Raw genomic sequence first — 12585 nt, forward strand, 5'->3', positions numbered from 1 at the left:
CCCAGAAGTATGTACTCTGTCTGGCAATGACTGCCCAGTGTGTATCAGACTGAAAGGTCTTTCCTAGCACCTGCCACCTGAGACTTTTTAACCTGGAGATGCCAAGAATTTGACTAGGGACCTTCTCTGCATGCAAAGCATGCCTGCTTCCACTACGCAACGGTCCTTCCTCTCCCCTCAAGACTTATTGCCCCAAGCAGCCATGACCTTTCGGTATTGCCTGTATTCAGTACTGCACATGGCTCAAGCTGAATTGTCTCTTTTAATTTGTAAGCGTGGGTAAGGATCACGTTCGCTGAAGTTTGAAAAGCAGATGAAGACACACAAGAAGGTAATCAGGAAGGCTGGACATGGCATGTCAGGTTTTATTAGTCGGAAGTGTAGTCAAACCCCAGATCAGATTGCCACCAGCATCTCATATGGCGGGTGTACTCTCCCCCACCTTGGGCAATACTATAGTGCAAGAACTGATCCCTCTGCAAATCTGCCCACACTTTTTGAAAACAAAACAAGGACAAAAAAAATAATCAAATATTAGCTGTAAAAATGAGTTAAAACAGGCCCCTCCCCAACAGATTTAAAAAACCCAAGAGAACATCCCACATACTTAATGCAACAGAACTCATCATAACCAGTTTGTGGAATTCTCACAGGCAAGACACATTTACAGCACTTGGAGCCTTGAGGTAGCATTTTTAAGCAAAATTGAAATTACCTTTGTGACCGGAGAAAAGCATTCATAGCACATGGTTTAAGATTTAGATAGGCTCAGAAAATTTGTGCCACGTGCCTAAGAGATTTGGGACCGTTTTCTGCTTCCTGGGTGATCAAGGCGCAACATAGTCCTACAGCCTGTACAGGGAGAAACCACACAGAGAGAAGGCCTCTTCAAATGAATCATGTGGTTGAGCAACTGGAACACACCGACTTCACCAGCAGTACTCACAACAAAATATAACGGGGGGGCCAGACCCAGAAAAGTTGTATTTTTGGCAAGACTAGTATACAAATACGTGTCAATAACAACTGAAAAGAAAATGGCATTTAAAGGGGGTTACCTTTTCTCCTCTGCAAACCTGCACTTCACATATCAACATTTCATTTCTTACATACATTTAGTGAAATTTGTGCTGTGACATTAACAGAAGTATAACACAGGGACACTGTAAGCTCTTCCTACCAGCCTCAAAAATGACAAGCAGAAAGCTGTGTTGTTGGTGTTGTTGTTTTAAAAAAGGACCATATGAAGAGATATCACTCTCATTAGTCACTTTGCTGCTGAGTTCTCTTATTAAAGCTAGACATCACCAGTGATCATACGCAAACTATTCGCAGATTTCTTTCCCCCCTTGATAAAGAGCAATACCAGAAGCAGAAACAAAATTCTTAAAATACGTTCCAATGTCATAAGGAGTTAATGCAGCTATGGTAAAGCAGTGATCAAAAAATGGGAGCTGAACCACTCTCGGTCAATATTGCTAGACTCCAGGGAGACTGGGGACGGAGGCATGAAGGGGAAATAGTAGATGTCAACATGATTCGTCCAAGTATCTTTCACTCTAAGTATTTCACAATACATCATTTTACAAATAGCCAAATCATTACCACTCAGACATATAAAAAATGGCTCATTTTAAAAGTAATGTTGATGTCTTCAGTGCGAGGAGCAATCCACACGGCTACAAACTGGACTTGCGTTTAAATCCAGCCAAAGAAAGAAGACTGTCCTCCTTGAATGTTCAGCTGGAATTCCCACACAACTTATCACAGGAACACCAGAAAACTGTGGCTCTTGATAGTGAGTCATATGACCAGTCCACCATCCATAAACACACGGAGATAAATCAGTTTTGCACAAAAAGGAACGTCCAATTTTGGGATTGTGCATTTGAGCCCTTCAACTTGCCTGCTTTCAGTAAAGTATAGAAAATAATTTTCAGCAGGTAGTCTATAGATCAGTATAGCTAGTCTGGCCCTCACCCACTCTACTTCCTGTAAAGCCATTTCCCTTCCCTGTCTTTTCTTTCTAATGCAGCAGAATCCTCTACAAAACTCTAACAAACAGAACCCCAGAACTTCAGCTTGGCCAGGTTGAGAAGGTGCCATTTTGAGTAACGTGTTAAGAACTATAAAGCAATGTTATATAGGACAAAGACAAACGCCAGCAGGGTTCCAGTGAATAAGTGCTCAGCATAAGAAGGGAAGGCCTCTACTGGCTGGAACTGTGGGTCTAGAAGGAATTTGGCTCACCTGAAATTTGACAAAATCTTAAGGAAAACTTGAGAATGGCTTGAATGCATACCTGCTCAACTCAGCTTACAAAGGCTCCACAGTGACCTTTTTCAACCAATCCCCTTAATTAGATCCACAACCTAAAAGAAGTTTACACACTGAAAATCCTACAATGAAAAACAATATCTTTGGTGTAAAATCTTAAGATGAATGAAGCATGTTTTTCTTCTGGGCTTTTGTAGCAAACCTGTCTCCTACAAGCAGAGAACGCACAGCTGAAATGGAGGTGTTGGGGGAAGAAACGCAGGATACAATCACCAGAGCTTGGACGTCTTTTCCATTGGCTTTCATTACATTAAAAAAGTCCTTTTGCCTTCAAGCTAGTACAGTATCATTCCCTGATTCAACAACGTATTAAAAATTATGTCTTAAATTGCTAATGTAAAAACATAAAAATGAGACAAATTGGGAAATGGCTACTATGAGCTAATTTGTGGTTTGGATCTGCGGCATTGCCAAGAAGGAGGAATTATGAATGGTGGAATTATTTCAGGTTTAAATGGCTGAGCCACAATGAGTAAAAGGTTTTAATCTATCATTGCAAATCCATAATTAGTGAAAATCTCTCTCCAAAATAGTCATGTTTATAACACACTGAGAAACACTGATAATGAAATAGTCAAAGCAAAATGACTACTTCCTGGTTCCAAAACTTTTTCCTTAAGAATGTTCTTTCTAATGCAATAAAGAGAATTGTTTTAAAATCTAATGGCTGTAGATATAATACTTGGATAACACTTAATCCAAATTTTTGGCCAAGATCAAATATAGTGAGAGCAGGAGGCCCCACAAGAAACAGGGCTTTTCCTTCCTCTCTCCCAAAATCTGCTCCGGAGGGTTGGGGGAATTGCCAGAGCAGATTTTGAGGGGGAGTGCACAAGGGATAAAAAGAGGGAGAAGAGAAAATCCCAAGTTCTAGTGTGCAAGCAGATTTTCATCGCACAGGTGGTGAACATCACTGGATGTTGCTAATTATTTTAAGTAAGCAGTAAGATAGAAAGAAGATACTTTTTTTAAAAAAATGCTGCTGACTTAGGAAGTGTTTTGGAGAAATGTAGTTAACTGAATCTGAGCTCAAAAGATCCCTCCAGCCACAACATCAATTGTTCAGGGAATGAGATTTTTTTCATTTTAGGTTTCTTTTTTTTTTTTTTTTAAAGAAATCATTCTCGTTTGAAGTAAGTTTCCAAAAATGATTTTGCAAACAGACTTGGCAACTGGAAAGTATATACCTAATTTTGTTAAAGAATGCTGTAAAATATTACAGTAGAAGGGAGCCCCTTAAGTACATAAATATAAGTTACAAAAAAAACCAACCCTCCTTTAAAAAAGAGCATTAAAACTGATTCTGCGCAGGGCAGTGCCATGCAAAATTGAAGTGTGTAAAGAATCCCCACAAACAGGAACTTGGGTTACGCACTTCTGTTTCCCATCAGACCACAGATTAAGTCTTAATCAAGAAAACAGGTCAACTTTTGGAGGACAATATTGTTGCAACACTTCTGGCCACTGGATCCCTTGACCTAATATTCAAATTCACTGTAGCCTAAAAATATAAAAAAAAACCTAATTCCATTTTCTGCTAGATACTGCTCAGAATTCAGTATTTTGCTTCATTATTCATCGGCTGGAGTAGGTCCACCCTTGGACCCAGAAGCCTTAGAAGCTGCAGTACCTGCTATTTGCAGCAGATGGCAGGGAAACCTCAGAACTCGCTAGCTCCGAAATCTTCCCATGCCCTTGACATTATCAACTATTTCAAATCCAAGTACAACATCTGTATTAAAAGCAGATTGATACTCTGTCGGGGGGAGGAAACGTCAAAAGGAAGATACTGTAAGGAGGTAGCTGTCCCTGAAAGAAGGAAGAGCCACCTGCTATTCCAAATCACAATTACAAAGTTTTCTCTCGCAATGATTTTTTTTAAAACAAGAACAAATAAGAGAGCTCCACATCTTTCGTATCAGGCACTTGAATTGTTGGAGAGACATGCCATTCTGAATCAAGCAAAGTGAAAGGAGGATTAAGAGACTCAGCAGTAAGCTAGGTCTAATAATGAAATTTCAGCAGCAGCAAAGCAGAGGCCTGGAGCAAACCTTGACCTGTCCAGCTGTGCTGAGACCTATGTAGGTTTCTAAAAAAATGCCCAAGAAGACACCAACAGCCACTGTCCCATAGTGTCCTTCTTTCATTTGTGTGGTGCTGCGCTGTTGCTAATAGGAGACTTTTCTGTGTCTTGAACTGAGAAGGCACTAAGGTACTCTGTGCCTAGTTGCCTGGATGGGTCAGGTCCAAGCTAGAACCAAACAACGCTACCAGCTGCTCTTCGTAATGGGTTATATTCCTCTTCATAATGTCCATGCAGGGCCCAAGTAACCTTTCGAATGCTTGCACATCCATAACTGCACAGAAACACAGGGAGACATGGAAAGAATGCATCAAAATAGACTTCAAGGGAAATCCCCGGCCCCACCTGCACCTCCAAAGAAAACTGGAAGTAGAACAAGTCAACCAGGAAAACAGGGAGATATTGTTCCTTGAGGTTTTTATGGTTGCTCCAAGAGCAGTCACCTGTTTTTAGGGAAGTTTTTAATGTTTGATCGTGTTTTTAATTTCTGTTGGGAGCCGCCCAGAGTAGCTGAGCCCAGTCAGATGGGCGGGGTATAAATAATAAATTTGTTGTTGTTGTTTGTATTGTTATTTTAACAAAGCTGCATTGCTGTTCATCAATGTTAACTTAATTCTTTGCTTTTTATGGTTGTAAACCTGAATTTTATTGTTTTAACTGATTTACTATAAACTGCCCTGGGATTTTAAATTGGTGGCTGGTTTAAAATAATAAATAATATAATATTGGAAAGGAATTACAGAGTGTTCATTCCATCTACGACTGACTTGGTTCACTCACAAGTCAGCATATTTGTCCATAAAACTGAAGTCCATTCACTGCCTCCTATTATGGAAACGAATGTAGTCATTCACCCAAGAGTGACGAATCAGGAAACTTTTAATTTTACTAGGCATCACTGACTGAACTTCCAAGTTACCGTCTTGGATGAAGAAATCAAGGCCTCAAATTCACTTCGGATTCAAATTATGTAAACAGGCCTAAACACAGGTACTTGCCAAGGAAAGAAAACAAGTCCTTGGAAACAAATCATTGCATAGCACATCTCCTTTTGCTAGCAATCTAACCAGCTGGGATCACCAAATGCTATGCAGTGGGTCAACTCAAACATCACAATTGTAACATATTGGACCCTTTAAGAAAGATGCTGACATTTTTTCAAGATTTTCTTCACAGGGAAAAGAGCTAGAAACTCAATGGAACTGATTTTCTCACTGGTGGTGCTGTGGTATTTTATTCTTTGAACCGCCCTGGAATCTCTTGATGAAGGGTGGTATATAAATTTAATAAATAGTAAGTGGGTGCCGCTGTGGGTTAAACCACAGAGTCTAGGGCTTGCCGATCAGAAGGTGGGCAGTTCGAATCCCCGCGATGGAGTGAGCTCCCGTTGCTTGGTTCCTGCTCCTGCCAACATAGCAGTTCGAAAGCATGAAGCGCAAGTAGATAAATAGGTACCACTCCAGCGGGAAGGTAAACGGCACCTCCGTGCGCTGCTCTGGTTCGCCAGAAGCAGCTTAGTCATGCTGCCACATGTCCCGGAAGCTGTACGCTGGCTCCCTTGGCCAATAAAACAAGATGAGTGCCGCAACCCCAGAGTCATCCATGACGGGGCCTAATGATCAGGGGTCTCTTTACCTTTAAATAATAATAATAATAATAATAATAATAATAATAATAATAATAATGAGGTACCTGAACAAAAAGATTATGGATCCAAACAGAAGTGTAGAGGAAATGGAGCTGCTGGTGGTACTTGATCAGGAAGAACACATACAAGGAGAGAGAAAGAGTTCTTACCTAAACATTTGACCTCCCCAACTGCATAGGCAGAGGCTGCTCTGGGTTTGTTGGTAACAAGTGCAAGTTCTCCAAAATACTGTCCTTTTTCACATCGAGCAATCTCCACCTCTTGGTTTGCGTCCTTGCCTGTGACGGTCTGCATTAGAAACATTAACACTTAGAAGTGATTCTTGTTCCCCTTCAAACCCTTCTATGCAGCGACACTACTTGAGTGCCCTGCTGTCAATTCCATGGCTATCAGACTGAAGTAGCACAAGCTACAGAGTCTTTTCTGTGGTGGTGCCCTCACTGTAAAACTCTGCTCTCAAAGAAGGCTGGAAGGCAGCATGGTCTACATCAGTGTTTCCCAACCTTTTTTGGGCAAAGGCACACTTGTTTCATGAAAAAAAATCTCGAGGCACACCACCATGCCAGATGGGGAAAGGTCACTTTTTACCTATGTAAAAAAAAAATAAAAAAATAGTAACAGCATAGAAGGTAATGGTTGCTATAGCTTGTTTAGCTTATACCTAAATCTGACACTGATTGGTCTCCCTTCCAAGGCACTCGAGGTCCCACATGAAAGCGAGCCCCCAGCAAGGCCTCGACGGCCTGCAAGGCGCTTCCCCTTGCGAGTGGGAAATGGACGGGCGGCGGCCCGAGCACGACCTGGCGCCCTCTCAGCTCAGCGAGCACAACCTGAAAGCTCTGGCCGCCTCCCTGCACGCCCTCCCGGACCTGGAGTACGGCGGCAGCAGCGCGCCTCCTTCGACGGGCCCCGACGGCAACCGCAAGCGGCCCCGTCGACGGGCCTCGGCGGCGGACCTCCTGCAGGACAGCTCCGGCTTCGTGCCGGACTACGAGGGCTTCGAGTACCGGGGCGACCCTTACGAGGAGGTGGAGCCGCTGCGGAACCTGCCCGCCTTCGAAGCGTGCTCGCCGGCCTCGTCCGAGTCCAGCATCGACATCTGCTTCCTGAGGCCCGTCCACTTCACCAACGAGCCCGGCAGGACGGAGCGCACGCTGCAGCCGCTGCCCAAGAGCGCGGCGCCGACGCCGCAAGCCAGCGGCACCTACAAGCACGAGGTTTTCCGCAGCAAAGGCAAGCAGCTGAGCCGCTCGCTCAAGGAGTTCCCGCGCAGCCGCGGAGGCGGCTCCGAAGGCATCGCCAGCACCAGGCTGTACAGCACCAGCAGCGGCAGCCGCCTGCCGGCCCCGACGGAGAGGGGCTTCCCGGCCCACGGCGCCGCTCCGCCGCCTCCCGGAGCTCCCAGCGGCACCACTTCCCGCCGCCGAGAGGAGCGGGCGACCAGCCCAGCTTTCTGGAAGTAAGGAGAGCAAAAGGCAAGGGCAAAGGCGCTTCCTAGCCAGGGTCTAAGCGTGCCTATGTGGGGCACGTTACAGCCCCGTGACGTCAGCGCCACGCAGGCAGCCAGGCAGGAAGACGGCGAGAGCCCCGCGCTGGGTGGTGTAGTGGTTAAGAGCGGTAGTCACGTAATCTGGGAAACTGGGTTCGCGTCTCTGCTCCTCCACACGCAGCTGCTGGGTGACCTTGGGCCAGTCACGCTTCTGTGAAGTCTCTCAGCCCCACTCACCTCACAGAGTGTTTGTTGTGGGGGAGGAAGGGAAAGGAGAATGTTAGCCGCTTTGAGACTCCTGAAGGGGAGTGAAAGGCGGGATATCAAATCCAAACTCTTCTTCTTCTTCCTCGCCGCCGCCGCCCCGCCTCTCGCCGCCCGACTCGCCCGCCTCCCTCCCACGGCACACCAGGCAACGTCTCGCGGCACACTAGTGTGCCGCGGAACACCGGTTGGGAAACACTGGTCTACATACATTTAAAGTTGGCACACACAGTATTTATTTCAACAGGACTCTGAGGAATGAGGTCGGTCCAGCTAGGACCCATACAATGACAACCGTTTTCTAAAAAATATTATTAAATTGATATTGAAACTATTGATAGATTTCACTGTTAGCTAGAGGATTCTGTACAGTTATGTTTGGAGGAATTAAAGTACAACAGGTTCTCTAAGGGAAAGTGCCACTGTAAGAGGCAGGTTCTGGGTGTTCTAGCATACTATTTGCACAGTCGTTCTCTCAGCTATCGCCTATCTACTTAAATCAAGGCTGACTTAACAAGAGGCTTTGACCCCTCAAAAGATCTCTGCAGCTGCATAATGTGAACATGGATTTCACTCAAAAGCAATAAGTGCACTGCTGAGAAGGCAAAGCACTAAGGTATTGAAAATTGCATTTTTGTTGACTGCATTCTAATACTGCTCCATTAGGAAACATAATATATTTTGTTGATAGCCAAGGTACATTGTGACTGTCAGCATACGGTATAATTTATATGAAAAACTTTTGGCATGGTGGCCCAAAGCAGATTTAACAGTAGGAGTGGGAGATGGGTTCATGCACACCCTCTCTCCTCCTCTCTGCTGTACAAACACTTCCTCCTTTCTCTTGTCTGTAGATTACAATGCAACAATCTAAGAACACTGAGCTTTTAACAAGAGGTGTGCACAAGCCATAAGCTTTGGTCTGGACCCTGTTTCAGTGCTTCAGAAAACAGCCCAATTTAACTCAAGACCTATTTAGCGTCTGTGTGATTCAGATCTGAATTTCAAACCAGATTCAGGAAAATCATAGCTAATCACTATTTTGAGAAATTAAAAAATGTGATAAACTACTTTTTAAAACAGAATTGGATAAAAGTTGCAGGCATATTAGCTGCGCCTGGCAAGATAAAACATCGGTTAATTTCATTGTACGCAGGTTGTACACTGACAACAAAAGTATTATTAATATGCTAATTTCCACACAAATTGATCCAGGAGTTTTTGTGCTGGGTATACATAAGTTGAACACACACACACACCATTAAAAAAAATACTAAATGAGATTACATTTGCAGGCTTGGTAGCCCCTTCTGAAGGGATAAATACTGCCAAATTTCAGAAGGGTAGCTGTATGTGAACCAGCCCCATGGTTTTCTGTCACTTATAGTATATTATTTCCTTTACAATGCATCTAAATGACCAATTCACATAGGACAATTCCTATGTATTTTTAATACCATTTCAAACATAACTTTCCTTCTTATACTAAAAGTATTTCTGTAAGGTGAAACTAATTAAGAAAGCTATGTGTAGAAAATGTGCATATAAAAATGTATGTCTAGAATATGTTTTGTGACAAGAGACACATGCATGGATTGTTCACACGTAAGTGTGTATGTCTCATTCCTACACAGAGAATATTGCTGCACAAAAATGACATTCTCTGTAGATTAGCCCTGAACTCTCTCCCTGGTACTGTACATTAACCTTTTCCCATTCAAATGCATATTAACTGCTTTATTTTAAACACATTTTCACAAATCCATTTGTGTGCAAGGTAACACGGAAGCAACAGCAATCTCTCAGTACGTTTCCCCCTATAATATTAAGTCTTGAGAATTCACTAGCAAAGGCTTAATTGTTTGTTTGTTTGTTTAAAAAACAACAACAATCTAGTCTGTACTTTCTTTAAAGATACATATATAATGTCAAAGGGATTCCTTTTCACAACAGGATAACTTAGATTTTCTTACCAATGTATGTTTCTAACTATGGCAATTCACAGCTTTAAGGCTTTGCAGTGGTCTTGCTCACAGCCTACATGAACTTTCAGCATTCTAAGAAACTGTTAATACCTTCACACAATTGCTTCCCTGCTCCACCCTCCCACCCCAATAGTAACTTTAGAGTAAAATAAGGAGCAGTTCTTATAGCAAGATTCTTGAAAATGATTGCTTTTTACTGGTCATTTTTCTTGATATTTGAATTTACTAAATTTTAACCAATCAGCACCACAGCGTATTTGGACTCACCTTGCTTTTAATCAAGATCTTTACTTCACCAGATTCCACAATGTAAAAGCTGTCTGCCTTATCACCCTGTGGAGACAAGAAGTTGTTTTCAGATTTGTTTGCGTTTTCTGAAACCCTGTTCAGCCCACTGACTTGGGTGGTGGTGTTGCAACTGCTTTATTTTTTCACTGAATAATTTCGGTTTCATAAGTTCATTAGTAACAACAAGTGGATGCCATGTGCAAATCAAATATTAGACAAGCTTAACGGTTTTGAAGTTGTTAGCTATAATAATAATAATAATTTATTATTTATACCCTGCCCATCTGGCTGGGTTTCCCCAGCCACTCTTTGTTTACTAAATACACATAAACATACTAAATTATCTCTCTCTGGGGCATTTTCTGATATAAATTTCCCTAAGTTGCATGGGGGGGAGGGAATTCCAATTCAAAGTATCACTGGTACAAATACTGGCATCAAACCACAATTGTGCTAAGTTCCGGAGTAAGGTAAAGGTAAAGGGACCCCTGACCATTAGGTCCAGTTGTGGCCGACTCTGGGGTTGCAGCGCGCATCTCGCTTTATTGGCTGAGGGAGCCGGCGTACAACTTCCGGATCATGTGGCCAGCATGACTAAGCCACTTCTGGCGAACCAGAGCAGCGCACGGAAACGCCGTTTAACTTCCCGCCGGAGCGGTACCTATTTATCTACTTGCACTTTGACGTGCTTTCGAACTGCTAGGCTGGCAGGAGCAGGGACTGAGCAACGGGAGCTCACCCTGTCGCGGGGATTCGAACCGCCGACCTTCTGATCGGCAAATCCTAGGCTCTGTGGTTTAATCCACAGCGCCACCCGCGTCCCTAAGTTCCGGATTTATAAAATGCAAACAACAGCATAGAGGGAAAATAAAAGATCCAGGTTGAATGACAAATAAGTACATCAGCAGAACCATGAAGTGCCACAGCAATACCACAGCACTTTGTTCAAGGAAAGAAGAAAGGTGCACATAAATGGCCACATTGCTTAAAACCCGAACACCAGTCACCTTAAAGGCTTATATTCATTTTACTTTCTGTATGCTGGTTTGGGTAACATAAGTAGGTATGATCAGCTAAAACAGGGAAGAACAGTTCATGCTGATAATGAAGTCAAGCTAAACCTGACATTATGAGACGAGTGTGTTGTGGAAGAACGGTGTCCACATACCTGAGCTATAATACGTTCCCCATCTTGAAATGTTTTCTCCCCTATTACATCAACAATTTTCATTCGCTCTGAAGGCTGGAACAGAAAGAGAAAATGAATTCCACCTCCCATAATCCTTCCTCCGGCATAACCTAACCAAATGCTGTAACAAGGTGACCAAAGTGTCCATAAGTGGATATGTTAAACCCTTCCCACAGTATTATTTGCATAGCTTTGTCCAAAACAGCATTGCAGTTTATAGCCAATAGGCTGTTCACCCATTCACTGTTTTTGTCACCCATGCTTGCTCTCGACCCTACTTCTTCCACTGCTTCCCTTAGTTCTGACAGCTCAAAGGAAATCTGCTTCTCCATCCCTCCCCACATCATGAAACTGGACACAGCAATTGATGCCTGTTGTTGCTTCTACTATACCTGGAAGCCAAAGCGAAACAGCAGTGTCAACCACAAAAGCGCTATGTAGAGCTCTTTTGCCTTCATTTTAAATTAGTAACTAGAAAGGCAATAGGGAGAACCACGCATACAGCTCTTGGTGACAGCATTTCGCAAGCTGCCAGTTAGCTCGTCATCATTCTGAAGGTTCCATTAGCATTTCCCCATTAGAAACCCTTTAATATTGGGAAGAGAGCCACACAAAGCCTCCATAGCTCGGCAGAGTTTGTCCTGCATAATTTGTCCTTTCCTCACCTTGGGAGAATTTGCCAGACAAGTAGCAAGGCTGGCTGAAATAGTTAATGTAGAAATACAGCGCGGTTCTAAAGGAGTTGCTGTTACAAGTCCTATCCAAGTCTGGCAGGCTCAGCCACCCACCGAATATTTACAACACTGAAAAGTTAAGTATAGCAGTGCCCCTAAATCAATTTTAATCATTCTTTATGGGTCACCTCCAACAAAATACTTTACCTCCAGTGACTTAAGGATGGGCACTGACTCAATGAATAGTTCATACGTCTTCCTTTTCCTTGCATTGTTTTTCACGATAATTCTTCTGAATGTCACTCGATCCTTTAAGAAGCAGCATTAAAGTGTAGGTTATTTACCCTGACAACTTCTATCTGAATTAGTCAAACAAGGACCTATATCAATTGAAACAAGGAACTCATTCCTGTAAAGTTATAATTACGTTTCAATTCTTTGTAAGAAGGGTCACATTTTTTTGCTAGTCAGGGCTCTGGTACTAGCTTTTGAAATGTCCACACAGTAATGTTAATACTGGAGAGGAAACAGGAAGAGAGAAGAGAGGGGGAAATGGCTCTTTCCTAACCTGGTTTCTCTACATGCACTTTGACTGATGCAGAGAGGATACATTCAAAAACTGCTTGCT

At 43.1% G+C, this 12585-nt stretch overlaps 1 protein-coding gene across 1 annotated transcript in view; it reads right to left on the reverse strand.

Moving 5' to 3' along the window:
• Positions 1–351: 351 nt before the first annotated feature.
• PRKAR2A (protein kinase cAMP-dependent type II regulatory subunit alpha) overlaps positions 352–12585 on the reverse strand; it is an 83854-nt gene continuing 71620 nt past the window's right edge. Inside the window, exons 7-11 of the mRNA XM_082210373.1 lie at positions 12165–12266; positions 11263–11337; positions 10074–10139; positions 6218–6356; positions 352–4694 (exon numbers count right to left, since the gene is read on the reverse strand). Coding sequence (XP_082066499.1) covers positions 4561–4694; positions 6218–6356; positions 10074–10139; positions 11263–11337; positions 12165–12266 — 516 coding nt within the window. The 3' untranslated portion in view covers positions 352–4560. The remainder of the gene's footprint in view (positions 4695–6217; positions 6357–10073; positions 10140–11262; positions 11338–12164; positions 12267–12585) is intronic.

Source organism: Podarcis vaucheri (genome assembly GCF_965113315.1).
Source record: "Podarcis vaucheri genome assembly, chromosome: 2".
Classification (NCBI taxonomy): domain Eukaryota; kingdom Metazoa; phylum Chordata; class Lepidosauria; order Squamata; family Lacertidae; genus Podarcis; species Podarcis vaucheri.